This window comes from Lethenteron reissneri, chromosome 43 (genome assembly GCF_015708825.2).
Source record: "Lethenteron reissneri isolate LAM-NWPU_2019-01 chromosome 43, ASM1570882v1, whole genome shotgun sequence".
Classification (NCBI taxonomy): domain Eukaryota; kingdom Metazoa; phylum Chordata; class Hyperoartia; order Petromyzontiformes; family Petromyzontidae; genus Lethenteron; species Lethenteron reissneri.
Genome location: NC_083821.1, coordinates 10,988,649 through 11,008,237, shown reverse-complemented (window position 1 = coordinate 11,008,237; position 19,589 = coordinate 10,988,649). Strand labels below are relative to the sequence as shown.

Sequence of the window (19,589 nt, the reverse complement as noted above, 5' to 3'; positions counted from 1 at the left end):
GTTCGCGTCAACCCTCATTAAAGGCGGCTGGGCCTGACAGAGCGGCCCCCTTGCTCGTCACCCAAAGGCTCGCAACTGCAACGAGCCCCCCGTGGGGTCTTATCGGCCGTGCAGAAATTTGAACCTGCAGGTGTTTCAATATCTGGCACAACAATGTGAGCACCACCCCCTCCTCCTCCTACTGCCCCTCCCCCCCTCCTCTCTCACGGGGGCACTTCCACTTGTCAAACCGCCACAGTTTGTCCCGGTGGTTGTGGCGTACAAAGCTGGTTCCATTTAAACCATTACCGTGAGAGGTGGCTGGGTGGCTCAAGGCGGGGGGGGGGGGGGGGGCGGCTGATGATGGCTGTGTGTGGAAACAATGATCAAGCGCCGCTGAGACCCTGGGTTCAAATCCCAGGCGCCTACTCAATATGCAATCATGCTCATCAAGAGTTGCGAGTTGCACGATGCCCCCCTCCCCCGCCCGCCCCAAGACAACCCAACTGCATAAAAAAAATCATCCAGGCAGGGCAATTTAAACCGTCAGTCATAATAATAATCCTGCACTTTGCAGGGTTGATGGATCACGCAAACACCGCAAAGCGTTTGAGACGTTGGACCCTGACCGGAACCCCAATGGTCTCAGCGGTGCCACTTCGGCTCTCTGACGTTTGGGGCCACGAGGCCAGCTCGTAGAGCTTTGTGTGTGACACAGCATAGACGTGACTTGTCAGGGAGCCACCCCCCGCCCCTCCCCCGCACTCGCCTGCCCTGTCAGCATCACAGCTCCTGCAGCAGCAGCAACAACAACAAACAGCCGCCATTCGCCTCGTCAAGCGTTACCACGGCGCTTGTGCCAGGCCAGGTGCACACTCTGAGGCCACGCTCTTGCAGCACACACTTACCCTCCCCCCCCACCCGTGTAGCCTGAACAGACTGTTGAGGCAAGTGCTGTGAGCGAGCACCTATGAAGGCCGGCACGGCACACGAGGGGGTGGGTGGCCAACACAACGCCCGGCCGCCTTTGTCTCCCCAGTGGCGACGTTTACACACCGCACCAGGTACTCATTTGAGGCCGAGTCGACCTAGCAAAGGCCCAGGACCGGTCCAGATGATCGTCACTGGTGCTGGCCGTGAGCGGGAATCAAATTCGGGTCGCCAAGTACGTAGCGCAGCGCGCTAACCGCTACACTGCCGCTCCCCAAAAACACTGGTGCACCCACTTCTCACCTGTCTTGCAGGGACCTCGTTTTTTCCTGCAGCACCGTGGGCTCCCACTGGGGCACCTCGTGGCCAATGTGGCTGGCGCCGAGCCGGTGGCCCCAAACGTCCACGGAGAGCGCCTCCTCCGTGAGCACGTCCTGCAGCTCCTCCGACACTGGCAGCGAGAACTCCTGCATGGCGAATGCGCGCGCAGCGAAGGTAAAGAGACAAGATGCTCATCGTGTAAAGGCTTCCGAATAGCACGGTTGGCTACGTGCGGTGCGACAAACGGTTCAACATACATACACACAGATGTTTGAGGCAAGTGCTGTAAACGAGCACCCGCGATGGCCGTCACGGCACACGAGGGGCTGGGTGAGCAGCACCACGCTTGATAGCCTTCGTCTCCCCAGTGCTGATGTTTAAGGCACTGCTCCAGCCAAGCTGAGTTTGAGAAGGTGGCTGAGAACCAGTTCGCATATTTAGTCACCAATTTTGTCTGCGAAAGTGGGAACTGAACTCGGATCGCAGGGCGTCGTAGCGGAGTGCGCTCAACACCGCACCGCCGCTCGCAAGTAAACATACACTCACTGAAAAACACATACTCGTATGCGTCAACACAAACAAACACACGACACAACGCCAGCCACCATTTGCACTTCGGGTTGGCGAAGCCACGGCACTTGGTGCAGGCTAGGTGCAGCTTGAGCGCACAGACTCCCCCGTCGTGCGAAACATGGGGGTTCTTTGACCGTACTTCACCACCCTGGTCAGTGCAGATTGGTGAAGGCGGGTGGGAGCATAGCATTTTTAGTACAGCGATGGATGGTGCAGCACTGCCCTCATCTGGCCAAGACGCAGCTCCGCAGCACCTGTGGATGACGCGTGGGTGCCTGTCGGTCACCGTGCGGCACAAACGGGTCCCCCTATCGTACACACGGTGCCGCGAATGTGCCGCCGGCACGCTGGCACGCCACTTGTGCACCGGCAATTGTCTAAACGGTTCCTACTCCTAGGCTACGGTGATTCCGCAGGGGGGAAACTGGCAGTGACCGCGGGCTGCTGCAGGCTAACCAGGTCCCATAGCGGCGCTTCTACGCTCACATTTGCACCGTTGCCTGTACATGCACACGCGTACAAGACGTGACAGAGACACCCCATGTCGTCTGAACATACTCTTGAGCCAGGTGCTGTTAACCAGCACCTATTAAAGGTCGGCACGGCACATGAGGGCGTGGGTGGCACCATACCAGACTGCCTTTGTATCCCAAGAGCAGATGTTTAACACGGCACACCAGGTACTCATTGAAGGCTGAGTCGACACAGGGAAAGCCCAGGACAGGTTCAGGCATTCGTCGCCAATGTTGGGCGTGAGCAGGAATTGAACTCGTGTCACCGGTAGCGCGTTGCGCTTACCACGACAATGTACAAAGATCCCCCGTGAATCCTGAACAGACTGTAGGGGCCTTTGTCTCCACAGTGGCGATGTTTACACACCGCACCAGGTACCAATTTGAGGTTGAGTCGTCCTAGGGGAGGCTCAGGACCGGTTCAGATAATCGTCACCGGTGTTGGCCGTGAGCGGGAATCTCACTCAGGACGCCAGGTTCGTAGCGCAGTGTAGCGCTGACCGTTACACTGCCGCTCCCCACACAACAATGTACACACACACACATACACACGTAGACACAGGCACACACACGTAGACACACACACACGTAGACACACACACGTAGACACACACACACGTAGACACACACACACGTAGACACACACACACATACACACACACAGGCACACACATATGTAGACACACAAGTAGACACACATACACACACACGTAGAAACACACACACAGGCACACACACACGTAGACACATATACACACACACGTAGAAGACACACACACGTAGACACACACACACATACACACACACACGTAGACACACACACGTAGACACACACACACACGTAGACACACACACACATGTAGACACACACACACATACACACACATACACACACACGTAGAAACACACAGGCACACACACACGTAGACACATACACACGTAGACACATATACACACACACGTAGACACACACACGTAGACACACACACAGGCACACACCTGAGTGTGGTCGAAGCGGACCGTGGCCGGGCCTGAGCAGGTCACGGAGGGCGGAGAGTCGGGGTTGATCTGGGGCGGCACCGTCACGACCTGCTTGTGGCCCCACACCGAGTACTGGCAGAACACGAAGTGAGCCAGCTCGGCCGGCAGCCCCACCGCCTCCTTGATGCGCACCTACAGCACCCGCACGCCCGCACGCCCACACATACAAAACACAAACACTAGGGGGCACCACTTTCCCATTCGCCCTGCCACAAACACTCTCGTTCATCGCTCGATGGTCAAACCGAAATGTATTTTTAATTTGTCCAAATTATGCAGGCGACTAAATTGAATGTAATGTTCGTTTGTGTAGTCACTGGCGGCGAGGCTGAGACTATCAACTTGCCACCGGTGCCACGGTGGCGAGACATTGACTGCCTCGCCTGGTATGCAGGGGGAGGTCGTGGGTTCCATCCCGACCCTCACGCCTGCTGTATATTTGGAGTTTGTGTGTTTCTCTGCGTGGCCACGTGAATTTTTCGCTCCACATTTAGAAGAAACATGCGTTTAGAGTATTTGGCTGCTATAAAATATCCACGTGATAAGCCGCTTTGTTGAGCTATCATTTGTGGCCAGGTGCGCTTCTGAAAAAGAGCTATCCAGCTCAGTGGGCCTTACCTGGTAAAATCAAAAGTTTTTCATTATATTTGCCATTTTGCCCCGGGCCTTCAAAAACCTTTGGATGGCCCTGCTTAGGTGTAGCCATGTACAGTAACGTTGGTGTGCGGGCCAGCGCATCTCTCTGTACACGTACCGCACCCGCATTGGCGCTCACATGCGCGTGCAAGCGCCGACGTGCACGAGCGTTTAACTAGATAGTTGAGTTTAGCTCAATAAGTTTCAGCATCCCAGTTTAATCACAGGCAGCATCCCACATTTCAACCCGGGGGGGGGGGGAGATGTCAGCGGATGTCAGCGGTTGAAAGCTCAGCGATGCGACCTCGGAGCCGCACGGCCACTCCCCTGAGCCGAGTGGCCCTCGCGGGAGCGCACCTTGAAGACAAGCTGGCGGATAAAGCCGGCGTCCTCGCTGTCGCTGCTGCCATCCGACTCATCCGAGGGGTCATCCCCGCCTGCCATGCGTTCAGGGTCCGGCCCGCTCACCCGCTGCAGCTCCATGTGCAGGCGGCCTGCGACCTGTGCCCCGCGCCGTACACAAAGACAACGATCCCCCGTGTAGCCTTAACAGATTGTTGGGGCAAAGTGTTGTCAGCGAGCACCTATGAAGGCCCGCACGGCACACGAGGGGGTGTGTGGCCAACACCACGCCCAGCCACCTTTATCTCCGCAGTGGCGATGTTTACTCACTGCACCAGGTACTCATTTAAGGCTGAGTCGACCTAGGAGAGGTCCAGGACCGGTTCAGATAATCGTCACTGGCGTTGGCCTTGAGCGGGAATCGAACTCGGGTTGGCAGGTTAGCAGCGCAGCGCGCTAACCACCGCGTCACCACTCCGCACACACGCACAGACACACAAAGCCTCAAGAGTCAAAGGCCCGCGATTCATGTCACGACGGAAACCATTCTTCTGCCGCCGTGTGACAGCGTGACAGACGCGGTGGCGGGGAGTAGAAGTACAAAACATTCCCCCGCCATTCGTCTCAATGCATTCGGCCACTCGTGGAACGCATTCTGCATGGCTGGATGCACCGGAGTGGACAGGACTCAAGAGCAGCTGGGGCAGGGCCAGCGAGAGATGGAATGTCCCCAGAGAGCATTGTCTCCGCACGGGAGGGGGGGAACCACAGCATTCTGTTGCACGAGGGGGGAGTGAACCGGGGGGAAGGAGGCGTTGCGAGATATTTCACACTTTCCTCGACTTTCAATGCTTTCTGAATAACGGTGAAAGCATTTAGGCAGTGGCCCGGTCCGTGTGTTCATAACAGGAGGGGCCAGAACAAAAACGTAGTCACGAAAGCTTCAAATCTAGGATCAAAGGGTTGTTTTGTCCAACACATGGAGACATCCACCAGAACAAAAAGCACCGTTGATAAAAGACAAATGCATCCCGCTCCATAATCCAAACGCATGCATCATTGTTTTCTAACTTGTATTTAATCCGTTCTCAAGATGTCAATCAGGTAACAAAATTAAGGTTTTTTTCCTTACTCTTCCCGTTTCCATTCATATTTGATGTTATAATGACAACACTAAAGTCATGTACCACACGTTTTTCTGACACACAACCGGAAAACGCAACAGATTATGTGTACTGTGTGATCATGCGTACTTGTGACAACTATTGAAGCTGTCCTGACCACGCTCGTTCTTAATTTGAAGGTGGACCAAGATCAAAACGATGAATTAATGAGGTTGGAGGGCTTTTGGAAAGTCCAACTCGATCATGAAAAGCAACTTACCAATATATATATACAAAGTAAAGATTATAATCTGTGCACATTGCCGGCAATGACACATAGATCATGAATATGACATTGGTGAAAAATACGTAATAAAAATAACCACGTGCGCAGAGCAGCATTGAGAGACAGAAAGAGGGATGTATGGGGTTAGAGAACATCACATCGACTCAGAGCGGGCTTGGTCCAGACAAGTCACTCATAGGCCCATGAGCGAGCACAACGCCAGAGTGGCAGACAGAGGAGGGGACGCGCCCGAGAAGACCTCCACCACGGAGATGGAGCAATGAAATCAGCTCGTGTGCAGGAGCTATGAGGATCGCTACATCGCACGACTGTGAGATATTAAACTAAACAGTTTTTTTTTATCCTACCAAGTAAGGCTCACTCGGCTACGTAGCTCTTCATCAGAAGTGACCTGCCCACAAATGGTAGCTCAACGAAGTGGCTTATCGTATGAAAATGTATCGCACGTTTCGAAATGTGGAGGGGAAAAACCAGGGGCCCCGGAGAAAAATCCACACGACCACGGGGAGGGAGACATGCAACCTCCAAATATACAGGCATCAGGGTCAAGATCGAACCCACGATCTCCTGTAAACCAGGCGAGGTAGTTAACATCTTGGGAAGGCCTGCACGCAGCAGCCGGCCAACTGACGAAGGCTGACGATGACGACGACAACGACGGAGGCTCGCGTCCCGGGGGCTGACGCGCACGCGGCCACTCGCCTCGCCCTGCTGGTTGATGATGGGCGCGGCGTAGGCGAGCCGCACGTCGTGCATCAGGCTCTCCAGGAAGAGGTTGGCCACGCCGATGAGGTCGTGCTCCACCTGCGCCTCGAAGAAGGGGTCGTCCGCGCCGCGCACCCCCGCGCCCTGAGGACGGCAGCGGCGGAGGAGGAGGAGGAGCCGGGGAGCAGCGTTACCACGGCGACAGGCGGCCGGCGCGCGAACCTACCGCTGCACGCACTGGTGCGTGACCAGCACCGTGCGCCGGGCCACCGTCCGGCGCTACCATACGAGCTAATGTGTATACCACCGGAGCAGCCGGTGTCCACTGGAGGCCGAGTCGATCTACAAAGGGCCCCCCAGTGCCGGGTTCAGATACTAAAAATCTCGGCGTGGTAGGAGGTATTGGCGCCATTCTTATCGGGCGAGGCTATCATGAAGGTGTATAAACGCTATCATGAAGAGTATCATGAAGGTAGCTGAAGTTGCGCAGTACGGGGTGATGTCGCTTTTACTCCTCAAGGGCCCCCCCCCCCCGTGCCAGGTTCAGATACTAAACGGCACCGGTGACGCCCACGGACCCGGAATGGGCCAATATGCACAAGGAGCACCCAATCGTCCCTGCTGGCCCGAGCGATGGCTGGGGACGGTGCTGTTGGAATCACCCAGGCAGGTGTGGCCACGTGATGGGGAGAAGGTGGTGCCATGCCCCACTCACTGTGAAGATATACGAGCAGGTGGGCACGGTGGATGCTATCAGATGTCGGTGCACAGACGTTGTGCGCACCACAGGACACCACGTACTTGAACACAGGTAAGTAGGTATTCGCGGCAAGCTTATTCCGCAAGGCTATCACGAAGGTGGCTGTGTTTCACAGACGGAGTGTGCTTTTATCCAGTTAAATAATTTTCAATGCAGGAAACATTTTTACTGCTGCAGGGAAGTGCAGCCTGGTGTGCAGTGCGTGCGTGCGTACGTGTGTACGTGTACCATGTGTACGTGTACCATGTGTACGTGCGTGCGTGTCGGGTCACCAATGGGTCGTAGTTGCTCTGCTTCCAGTTCTGGTAGAGATCCCGCATCACCACGAGCCGATTCTCCAGCTTCTCCAGCGACCACAGCTGCGTGCCCTGCCCCTGCCGGCGCACCTGCACCGCCGGCTCGCTCACCAGCATGCCGCGCTGCACCCGGCGCACACGTCAGCCACACCGCACGGCACAACGTCTGCTCCGTGAGCGGTCTTTGTCCGCCTCCTCAAACTTAATTGATCGTGCTGCGTCGGCGAAGGACCGTTGCGCCAAACGTGTGACCTCTTGCGACAGCGTTCGCCTGAACTGCTCTTGCTGCCGTACACCGGCGTCTCGAGTAAGTTGTTTAATCCACGGTTCATGTGGGTGGGGGGGGCACCACGGATGGGGGGGGGGTGGCGCCATTCCTTTGAGGGTCGCAGTCCACTGCGGACATTGACCCCCAACTTCTTGTCTGTGCCGCACGTTATTTTGTCGCATCATACTTTGTACTCGCGCTGTTTGCTGCAGCCTATTTGACGTTCGCCGCTAACAGAATCTTCATCCGCGCAGACCACGGTAGATGGCACCACGTCACGCCGATACTCCAATATCGCTTCGCGAATTTGACGCAACGTTCAATCGAGGACTCGCAGAGCCTGAGCTCAAAGTCCCTCATAGGCCAGCATGAACAAGTGAGCCTTGAACTGCTGCTAGAAGGTGCGATGGTGTTTGGTCGCTGATTGTGTCCAGTGGGAGAGAGTTCCAGACTAAGACTATGCAAATATTTTATGAAGCTATGTTTCTTTTACTAGGTAAGGACCAATGAGCTATGTAGCTCTGTTTCAGAAGTAACGTGGCCATAAATGATAGTTCAACGAATTGGCTTATCACGCGGAAATGTATAGCAGCCAAATACTCTAAATGCATGTTTCTCTAAATGTGGAGGGAAAAACCGGAGGACCCGGAGAAAAATCCACGCGATCACGGGGAGAGAGACATGCAAACTCCAATGTACAGCAGGCGTCAGGGTTCGAACCCACAACCTCCTGTATACCAGGCGAGGTGGTTAACATCTCGCCACCGCGACACCCTGGTGCACCGAGCATCTTCAGGGGCCGCCCCCCGCCCCGTCGCGAGTGACAGCGCGCCGGTGCCGCCACGTGCGGGGCTCACCTTGCTGTGGGCACGAAGGCTGCCGGCGGGAATCTGCAGCGTCACCTGGAAGTCGGTGCATCTGCTCATCTCCTCGCTCAGCAGGTTCGCCTCCCACACCAGGGCGTCGGCACGCACGATCTGCTCACGCAGTCGCGCCAGGCTCTGCCTGAACTGCTCATCCCTGGCGCAGGAAAGCGAAAGGTTTCGGGGAGTCACAAAAAGACAAGAGGGTCGGAAACGTTTAGTCGGGAAACCAACCGTCCCGAAGATTGATTCATTTTTAAATATAAAATAGTAGACTCTCGATTATCCGCGTGCGGTTTATCCGATTTGCGAATTAACCGCGCACCTGAGATTTTGATATAAATGAATACCTCATGGATTTTCTCTTGAGCCTAAATTAATAATTGTTATTCTGGGAAATGTTTATTACAAGTCATGTGCTTAAACCGAACAAAAATATGTGCTCCAGTTAATCAGAAATCCATGTGATTGCCTCTACAGGACAGTAGTTGCATATCTTTACAACAGTGGGCTGAGTTTGATTGATGTTGATTGGCGTGGCTCTGCTATCATCCATTTAGTGGACTGAGTATTCTGCGCGGGAGCAAGAAAGTGTCATCACTCAGCACGCGCATTGATCGGTCGATCGTTAGTATGCGTTCGAACGATTGAAAGAGTAACAATCGAAATCGTCAGTTGTGCTTCATTTTGAGTGATTTATCCACCCATTTATTGTGTGAGTTTTAATTAATGAAACTGCGATCGCAGAGAAACTTAAACGTAACTGATACCCTTATATTAGCAGTTTTTGGAATTGAAATCCACGGAAAAATTATATTTTGGGATTATCCACGATTTTGAATTATCCGCGGCCGTCCTCCCCATCATTCACGCGGGTAATCTGGAGTCTACTGTATAAGCATTTATTTATTATTTTTCAAGAGCCAAGGGACACGGTGGGGACATCAAAGGGTGGGCGAGACGGCGTGTAACAAGTTTTGCGATTGACATAGCAAGTCACTGCACCCTCGTGATTAGGGAAGGGACGAGCGAGAGCACCTGGGCTCCCTGCCCTACCACGGCAGGGGCGAAGATCAGGGGCACAAACTATTTCAAGGGGGAAGGAAATAGGAAAAGAGGGCAGGGAGGCAGGTGAAGGTTGCTTCTTGGGGGGGGGGGGAAACATGAATTCCTGGGGGAAAACTCAAATATTCAGCGAGGGAACGTACAAGGTGCGTACGTCCTCCGCCGACAGGCTGCGTGGCGACGGCACCTCACCTCTCCTGGGCCCACAGGCTGAGGCGGTGCTGCGTGCTGGGCAGCATGGAGAGGCGCGGGGAGGGCCCGTGGCGCGCGCCGGGCCCCGCGTGCCTCTCAGGCGCCAGTGCCTCCCGCAGCGAGCGCAGCTCCGTCTCGTACATGGCTCTCTGCTCGAGCAGCGCTGCCTCCTTGTCCTGCTCGTACTGGCGCTCCAGCGTGCGCACCACGCTCTCCACCTCCACGCGCGCTGCCGGGGACGCACGGCCAGCGCTGCTCAACTGCCGCTCGTGAAGACTCGAGCCCCGCAGCGAGTGTGATGATGATGATCATGGCGAATGGCGGTTGCTTTGTGTGACTATATGTATCTAAGATAATATATACATACATACATGAATGTATATTCAAATAGCGGTAGTGTAGCAGTTAGCGTGCTGTGCCAGACGCCCGGTGACCCGAGTTCAATTCCCAATGATGGCCAATAGCGGTGACGATTATCTGAACCTGTCCTGGGTCATCTCCGATGTCAGCTCAGCCTCAAATGAGTATGTGGTGCGGTGCGTAAACGTTGAAACTGGAAGACAAAGGCTGTCGGGCGGGGCGCTGGCCACCCACCCTCTCTGGTACCTTGCCGGCAGGTGCTCACTAACAGCATGTGCTCCAAAAGCATGCTATGGCTAAACGGGGGATCTTTGTCTTTATCATACATTCGTGCATCTACATGTGTGAGTCTGCGTATGTGTAGATGTTTACTTTTATATTTAATTTTTTTATACACAGTTGCTCACCACGGGCCCAAATGCCCAAAAGGTCATGTGGCCAAGCAACAAGCAGCACCGTCAACGTTTCGAATAGAAAAAAAAATGTAAGAGCTTGGGGGAAAAAAAAAGAGACAATGGGGAGGGAATTCCTAAACGTGTATTTGGGCGCGTGTGTGCGTGCGTGCTTGTGAGCGTGCGTGCAGCGGGCACCGCTCGTGCCGACAAACTCACCGCTGCTCGACGTCGGAGTCTGCGCGATCACCTCCATCTGAGCAAACTCGAAGGTGCAGGGGGGTTCGGGCGAGTCCTGGGCCTGCCCTCGACCCTCCGCCGGGTCCTCCCACCCCTCCGGTTCTTGGCCTTTCCCAGGAGCCGCCTCTCCACTCCAGCCGGGAAAGCCCGTCGCTGTGGGACTCGCGGCTCTCCGCTCACGGTGGCACCGCGGCAGGTTCACCCTGCACGAGTGCGCGCAAAGCCCGACGGGTTGGGGGTCAAGGTCGGGGTCAGGGTCTTCTCAACAGGCGACCCGCAGGCCAGATGGAGCACAACAAGGCCCCTGGAGTGGCCTGCCGAGCTACGGATTGCCAAGAGATGCGGCTCGCGCTGGCGAGATGTTAACTACCTCGCCTCGCTTGCAGGAGGTCGTGGGTTCGATCCCAACCCTGACACGTGCTCTCTATTTGGAGTTTGCGTGTCGCTCTCTCCATGGTTGGATTTTTCTCCTGGTACTCTGGTTTTCCCTCCACAATTTAAAAAACATGCGTTTTAGAGTGTTTGGCTGATATACATTTCCACGAGATAAGTCTTCTAAAAAAGAGCTATGTAACTTTCTTCTTTTAGAGAAATAGGTTTTTATTTATTCTAGATTTGAAGCTTTCGTGACTGCAAGGATACAAACTCTTTGGTTTTTTCAATAAAGTCAAGTAGGCTAAAAAGAAAACAAATACATTAAATCACGACGTTTCGGAGGCACACAAAGCCTCCGTCTTCAAATGGCACCGTCACAGCACTTGATACAGTAATTTTGCTGTGACGGTTCCACCTGAAGACGGACGCTTGTGTTGCCTCCGAAACGTCGTGATTTAATGTATTTGTTTTATTTTTAACTTTACCGTTATGTGACTTTACCAAAAAAACCAAGAGTAGGTTTGTATTTGTCAAGGGAAACAAGTTATAGTGAGATGAGAGAGAAATAAACAAGGGATAGAGACGCGAGAGCTGTAGACAAGAGATACAGACCAGTGAGACGGAACAGAGATAAAGCGATATAAATCAGAGACCTGGAAGCAAGTTGTTACGACGTAACGATGCCATGTGACATCATAACAGCTGTACAAGTGACACACGGTGTCACGTGGCCCTATCAGTCCATGCGACGTTTACAGTGGCCAGTTAAAGAAGCCTGGGTTCGAGTTGCATGTATGTATGTAGAATTTATTTCGCACCGTACGTAGCCAACCGTGCTAATCAGAGGTGCTGGATGTATTCATGTGTCTGGATGGTGCCATCAGGTTTTCCAGTGCAGTTGATAACAGGAGCGGAGATACCTGGCAGAATATGTTCAACAGCGTCGTCATCCTGGCATTTTTTCTTTTGAGTTAATAATAACAACTAAAAATACATCACAATCATAAAGCAGCTTTCTACAAGTTACTCAAGGTGCTGAGTATTTACAAAAACGCAGGCGGGTTTCACAGCGCGAGAGGGCGCAACTCACGATGCCATTTTCAACTGAGGAAATTCAACCAATTGAGCTCAATAATTTGACTGAAACCATTGACAAACAACACAGACTGCACGATTTGTCCCACAGCACGGCACACACTGAAGCACCTGGCTTTGATGAGAGCAGTCGCGTTCAACCAATGTGTACGAGCTCAGCCGCCGACAGAAGAAGCTGCACGTTGACTTGGGGGTTTGGGGGGATCGAGGTAATGAATGCCCACATTGTGGGAAGCCAAGAGCGGCTGCTTTACTCGCAGACTGACTCCCGGCACAGGAGCTGGGAATTTCCACCACTTCTGATACCCGGACAGTCATGTCAGCGGTTAAACCTCACTCACTTTCATATTCAAGACTACTGGCCAACCCAGTATCACAATTCTTTGGGATCGACATTTTGTTGAAATGAGCATGAAACTACAGTATCCATGTAAAGCCTAATCCAATGACTTCATGATTCTTTTTGCAAACGAGATGAATTTTCTGCATGGCTCTGAGATTGCAGTATGTGTCTGTAGTCATTAAAACGATGATGAAAACGACGATGATGATGATAACTGAGCAGCACCTGAAGAAGTGGTTGTTGCCCCAAAGGATGCGGTCCCCGTGCCACAGCTTTGTGGGCGCCTGTCACAGCGGCACCGTTCACACACGTCCTGGCCCAGCGACACAAAGCGCACGCACAAAAAACAACAGGACCAATTTAAGTGAGGCACAGGTAAAGAAGGTGAATTGAGCTTTGAATTGTTAGATACGGTTATACGAGATATGTAATATGTAACTTCTGGAAAGGAAAGTGACTGGGCTAGCCACGCTCGGGTGGGTGTCTGTCGCATACTGCACGTGGTGTGTGTGTGTTTTTAACAGATGCTGAGCACAGGCCCACAGGCCCAAAACGCCAAGCATCCATAAACAAACATCACAATCAGCAGTGCTAATGGATAAGAGTTAAGAGGTTCATGAATAAAGCGCGACTGTGAGAGCTTGGCGAGCGGGGGGATGAGTGGGGGGGCGAGCGGGGGTGCGAGCGGGGAGGCGAGCAGGGGGGGGTGAGCGAGGGAGCGAGCTAGGGGATGAGCGAGGAGGCGAGCGAGGGGGTGAGTGGGCGTGGTACCGTGCCCCCTCCCGCGGGGTCAGGGTGACCGTGCCCTCGCCGTCCATGGTGATGGTGCAGTGCTGCGCCAGGATGCCCAGGCCACACAGCTGCACGTCCTGCGAGTCGTCCGCCCCCACCAGGGTGTGCTCCTGCTCACGTGCGCACGCACGCACGCACACACACAAAGACAAAGATCCCCCGTGTAGCCTTAACAGAATGTAGGGGCAAGTGCTTTTAGCGAGCACCTATGAAGGCCGGGATGGTACACGAGGGGGTGAGTGACCAGCACCACGTCCGACCGACTTTGTCTCCCCAGTGGCGATGTTTACTACACATCAGGTACTCATTTTTGTTGAGTCGACCTCGGGGAAGAGGCTCAGGCCCGGTTCAGATAATAGTCACTGGTGTTTGGTGTGAGTGGGAATAGAACTTGGGTCGCCGGGTTTGTAGCGCAGCGCGCTAACCGTTGCACTACGGCTGCCAGGAAACGAAAAAAGAAACACAGGGCCCGCGCAAGATGAACACAAAGATACGTCAATTTGCCTTTGGGATTGTGAGCATGCCTATTTACCAAATCACGTGGAACACACCAATCGAAGTCTCCATCACGAACAACGGGCCACGTGTTTGGCCCGTTTTGCCGAGACGTGAGTGTGCAACTGCGGGCAATTGCGTGATAGGTATGAAAAAGGTCCCATGATGTTGTGCGATAGGTGTGCACACCGAGGTGGTCCGACACATAGTTGGATGTGGTCACAGGCGGGGGGACAGCGTGCAACTGCCACCTTCAGGTAGTAGACGAGCAGCTCGTTGAGCGCCGGGTCTGCGTTGAGGTTGACCAGGAAGCTCTTGTCATCGCCCACCTTGATGCCCGAGGACGCCAGAGAGATTCCAAGGCTCTCCAGCTGCCTCTGCCGTTCCTTCAAAAGCGCAAAAGGCAAAGGTCCCCCAGGCGGGCGTCAATTGATCGTTGGTGGCAAGGGGTTACAGCACATGTACACGCAGACACATTAAAATACAACAACCGCCATTCACCACTAATTGGCGGTGGCGTCAACACGGCGCTTGTGCCATACTTGGTGCACTTTTTAGGCCACGTGAAGTGTCGAAGACTCGCTGCTGGCAGGAAGTCACAGAACAGACCCAGCTGCCATGGGCTGACTGACTGAGATGACTGGCAGATGCGCCAACTGTGCTTCTCACCGTGGGTGAATTTTAATACAAAGCTCAAAAACCCCCCTCTGTATAACCTAAACAGACTTTGTTAGGGGGCACCTATGAAGGCCGTCACGGCACACAAGGGGGTGGGTGGCCAACACCATTCCCAGCAGCCTTTGTCTGCACCAGATACTACTTGAGGCACGTAAATATACACACACTCAAATACACTCATGTACCCGCACAGACACGGCAGCCTTCATCCAGCGGTGGATTCATCATGGTTGATGTGCGAGCTATGCACTTTCAAATCTAGGTTGAAAACTTGCTGCCCTTCCCTGTACCTGCGATGAGCACGGTTGGCTATGTACGGTGCGAAAAAAGTTCAGCATACACACACATACACACCAGTGCAACCTCCTCGGTTTTGCGCAGCTTCTGCTCCCAAGTGACGGTCATCTCCTTCATCAGCTTCTCGCTCTCCTGCAGCCTGTCCTGCAGCTCCGGGGCCTTCATTGACTGTGGTGGAGGGAGGCACACATAGACGCCGGGAGAAGACACTGTAGAGAATGACACCGTGAGAACGACACCATGAGAACGACACCCTGAGACACCACTGTGAGATGCCGTGACAATGACCCCCTGTGTGGCCTAACAGGGGCTGTCGGGGCCTACGCTGTCAGCAAGTGCCTGTGAAGGCCGGCACGCCGTGTGAGGAGGTGGAGTGGCCGGGAAAAAACTACAAATTTACCCTCTTGAAATCGGGCCAAATTGATAGCAAAACTTGGCGATACAAACCAGAGAAAGCAGACTTTTTGAAAATATCAAAATGCATTTTCCTATACTGCTAATAAAATAATGAAAAAGGAGAAGGCTTTGCATTTAAATGGACCTGAAATGCCTCAGCAACTCAAAGTGCCTTACGATGGCATCACATTGCTGTGTAGTTCTCTTCTAATTAAATGTCTGTAATAAAATAAAAATGCTTGTTAAAAAGCGTTACGTAATCCGCTCGTACGCATGGCTAATTTGTTTCTATCAGTCATTCGAATGACAATTGCTCAATCGATGTGGCAATGTATCCTCCGGCATGTTCCCCCATGCATGCACAACAGCACTGCGCCCACAGTGAACTTTGAACTCTTCTTTAACCATAATAAAGGTTTGTTGGGTTAGATCGCTTAGATGTAAATGTGTCATTACATCGCCCACCACCGACATAGCCATTTAGTAAGGTTTGTCACGTAACAAAACGCGCCAATTAATTACTAGTACGGCACACCGGTGTGTTGGAGAGTAAAACCTACAACATTTACAATTCGAGTACGACATTTTAGTGATTACAACCAGCTTGTTGTGGGTTTACTCTCCGACATGCCGGTGTGCGCTGAACTGGTAACTAATTGGCATGTTCTGTTTACGTGACAAACCTTACTAATTGGCTGCGTCGGATGGTGGCGGGTTTACCGACACATTTATATTCACGCGATCCAACCCAAAAAAAATACTTAAACATGGATAATAACGGTTGCGAAAGCTTCCTACTACGTGTTAATCTACTTTAACCCCCCGTGTTGTGACCCCCCCGACGCACGTCTCATGGCGTCGCTGGGGGTTTCCGCTCCCTCCCGGGCCCCGCCGCGCTCACCTCGGCCTGGTTGAGCTGGCCCCTCAGCTTGTCCACCTCGTCGCGCAGCTCGCGGATGATGCGGGCGTTGGGGTCCTCGTTGACGACGGCGTGGTTGACGATGCGCTTGGCGCGGTCGGCGTAGCGCAGCGTCGACAGCGTCTCCTCGTAGTTGTCGGCGGAGGGGCTCACCGTGGCCACCATCGCCGTGCGGCTGTTCCCGCCCAGGTTGTCCTGGCAACGGCGACAGTCGGGGGGGGGGGGCTTTTGAGGACGTTCTACGCGTCACATGGTGCACGCTGGGGGAAATCGATGTGGATCGGACTCGAACGGTCTCTGTCAAATGATGAAAACAAGTCCGTTTAATAATGCATGCACACACACAAGGTGATTTCAAGTCAGAAAAGGCGCTCGATTATAACCGTAATATCGCTCTTTCCATAATACCTTGCATGTCACGTGACATCACCACACTGCGTGTAGAATGCAGACAGCCTTGCTAGGACCACCAACTCGAGTCAACATTTGCCTGCTTTATTTCGGCTACAGCACGACATCGAGACAACTGCATTCTGGGTTTTATTCCTATGGGGAATCGTCACTACAATAACATTTCACCATTATCGCCAAGTAATGTATCATGCCTCCGGGGTTTGAGGTGGACAAGCCCTTGCTGATGGCTAAACTGTACAGGTGATTGCGAGCAACACTGACACTGGTACTGAGGGGTTGTTTCTTTGTTGACAGTGCATGCAAAGTATATGGAAACTGCTGTGAATGTTACAATTATGTAAATAGTACGAATGAGATAGGGCATCAGAGACAGGCGATACAAATGAGATGTAGAAAATAAAAGGTAAAATAATAGATTCTTTACTTTAACATTATTGTGGCATAGTTCAATCATGCATTCTTACGAGATACACACAAAGATCAAGATACCTCCATATAGCGTATAACAACACTCAAGTGCTGTTAGCAAGCAACATGGCATACTAGGGGGTGGGTGGTCAGCACCAATCCCGGTCACGGCTTTGTCTCCCCAGTGACGATGTTTACGCACCGCACCAGATACTCATTTGAGGCTGAGATGACATAAGGGAGGTCCAGGACCGGTTTAGATAATCGTCACTGGTGTTGGCCGTGAGCAGGAATTGAACCCGGGTCACCAGGTTTATAGCGAGCGCGCTAACCGCTACACTACAGCTCCACACACGCACACGCACACACGTACCTTTAGAAGCCAGGTGAGCACTGAGTCACGGTACGGCACAAACTTATTCTTGTTCTTCCCAGCCGCCTGGTCAGCGAGCGAGGAAATAACCAATCCCAGAGTGGAGAGAGACCTGCACAGGCAGACAGCGTGAATAGCGGGCATCACCAAGATGTGGCGCCAAAGTCACCCCCGGCATCTGCACCACGGTCGGCAAAACCCACGTTCACACGGATAGTGCCGTGCGGCTTGTAGGTGCGATGGTGTAGGGACAGGCTCCGATATTATGAGACTGCTGGATGGAATGGCTGATATCACCATTGTCTCTCTCTCTCTGAGCCACCGCCTATAAACAAGGCACCCAAAATAGCCAGAGGCCAAGCTGGGTAGAGTTTGGACAATGCTTGGATGTAGGCCCAAAATATATTGAATCGGTGCAATGGGCTGCTTGCTGGGCTTTGTAGAGACAGCAGTGCAGCAAAATCCATTGTTGCGCTGTACTTCAACGCTTCCGCGTCCACGATACCCCCTTCTTCACCAACTCACACTGACCAGCGTGGTGACGTCTGATCAAATAATCCCCACCGCCTTGCATCACGTTGGAAGGCCATCACATGCGGCAGTGAATGTGTGTGGGTACGTGCGTGTTCGTGTGCTGTGGGGTGGGGTGGGGTGGCGGTGGGCGTGCGGTGTGATAACATCGCCACTAGAGAGACAAAGGCGGCCGGGCGTGGTGCTGGCCACTCACCCCCTTATGAAGGCCGATACTGTGCATCGGCCTTCATAAGGGGGTGAGGAATCTTTGTATGTGTGTGTGTACGTGTGTGAGTATGTGTGAAGGACGCTACTGGTGAAGGACGCTACTGGGCAGTTGGAGGCAGCCGCCCTCCGGCAACAACAGAGAGCAGAGGAGCGACGCTCACGACAACGAGCGGAGCACCGGACAGATAAAATACAGCAAGTTGGCACAGTAGGGAGTACAGCTGGTGTGCATCTACCTGTCATCTCAGTCAGCCAAACCATGGCACCTGGGTCTGTCCCAAGACCTCCTGTCAGCGAGCCTTCGACATTTTACTTGGCCTCAAAGTGCACGTGGCCTGGCACAGGCGCAGTGATGATGTCACAGTCACTTAGTGGCGGATGGCGTGCATTGGTATTGGTGTGTGTGTGGCTATGTGTGAGTGCTAGGGTATGTGTGTGGCTATGTGTGTGTGAGTGTGAGTGCTGGAGTGTGTGTGTGCTGGAGTATGTGTGTGTGTGCTGGAGTATGTGTGTGTGTGCTGGAGTATGTGTGTGTGTGCTGGAGTGTGAGTGTGTGAGTGAGTGCTGGAATGTGTGTGTGTGAGTGCTGGAGTGTGTGTGTGTGTGAGTGTGTGAGTATGTGTGTGTGAGTGTGTGTGCTGGAGTGTGTGTGTGAGTGTGTGTGCTGGAGTGTGTGTGTGTGTGCTGCAGTATGTGTGTGTGAGTGTGTGTGAGTGCTGGAGTATGTGTGTGTGTGTGAGTGCTGGAGTGTGTGTGTGTGCTGGAGTGTGTGTGTGTGTGTGTGAGTGAGTGTTGGAGTGTGTGTGTGTGAGTGAGTGTTGGAGTGTGTGTGTGAGTGCTGGAGTGTGTGTGTGAGTGCTGGAGTTTGTGTGTGAGTGCTGGAGTATGTGTGTGTGTGTGAGTGCTGGAGTGTGTGTGTGAGTGCTGGAGTGTGTGTGTGTGTGTGCTGGAGTGTGTGTGAGTGAGTGTTGGAGTGTGTGTGTGAGTGCTGGAGTGTGTGTGTGAGTGCTGGAGTGTGTGTGTGTGCTGGAGTGTGTGTGTGCTGGAGTGTGTGTGTGTGTGTGATTGCTGGAGTGTGTGTGTGTGTGTGCTGCAGTACTTGTTGATGTTGCTGCCCTCGATGAGACGGTCCCCTGCTGCCCCGGTTTTGGATGCACGCTCGCTCCCTGCCAGGTCCACCAGGCTTATCTTGCTGACCTTCTCACCAGATGTCTACACAAACAACAACAACAACAGCCATTCTGACATTACGCATACATTCAAATACAAGAGTGTATACATACATACAAAGACAAAGATCTCCCGTATAGCCTCAACAGACTTTTGGGGCAAGTGCTGTTAGCGAGCGCCTATGAAGGTCGGCGCGGCACACGAGGGG

At 53.2% G+C, this 19,589-nt stretch overlaps 1 protein-coding gene across 1 annotated transcript in view; it reads right to left on the bottom strand.

The window, feature by feature from the left end:
* Positions 1-19,589, bottom strand: part of LOC133353378 (kinesin-like protein KIF13B) — a 136,547-nt gene that overhangs the window by 60,285 nt on the left and 56,673 nt on the right. Inside the window, 16 exon segments of the mRNA XM_061569581.1 lie at positions 1,213-1,376; positions 3,315-3,488; positions 4,350-4,493; positions 6,447-6,593; positions 7,482-7,628; positions 8,631-8,793; positions 9,894-10,122; positions 10,865-11,088; positions 12,924-12,985; positions 12,987-13,011; positions 13,470-13,600; positions 14,237-14,371; positions 15,018-15,128; positions 16,258-16,470; positions 17,471-17,582; positions 19,311-19,423. Coding sequence (XP_061425565.1) covers positions 1,213-1,376; positions 3,315-3,488; positions 4,350-4,493; positions 6,447-6,593; positions 7,482-7,628; positions 8,631-8,793; positions 9,894-10,122; positions 10,865-11,088; positions 12,924-12,985; positions 12,987-13,011; positions 13,470-13,600; positions 14,237-14,371; positions 15,018-15,128; positions 16,258-16,470; positions 17,471-17,582; positions 19,311-19,423 — 2,294 coding nt within the window.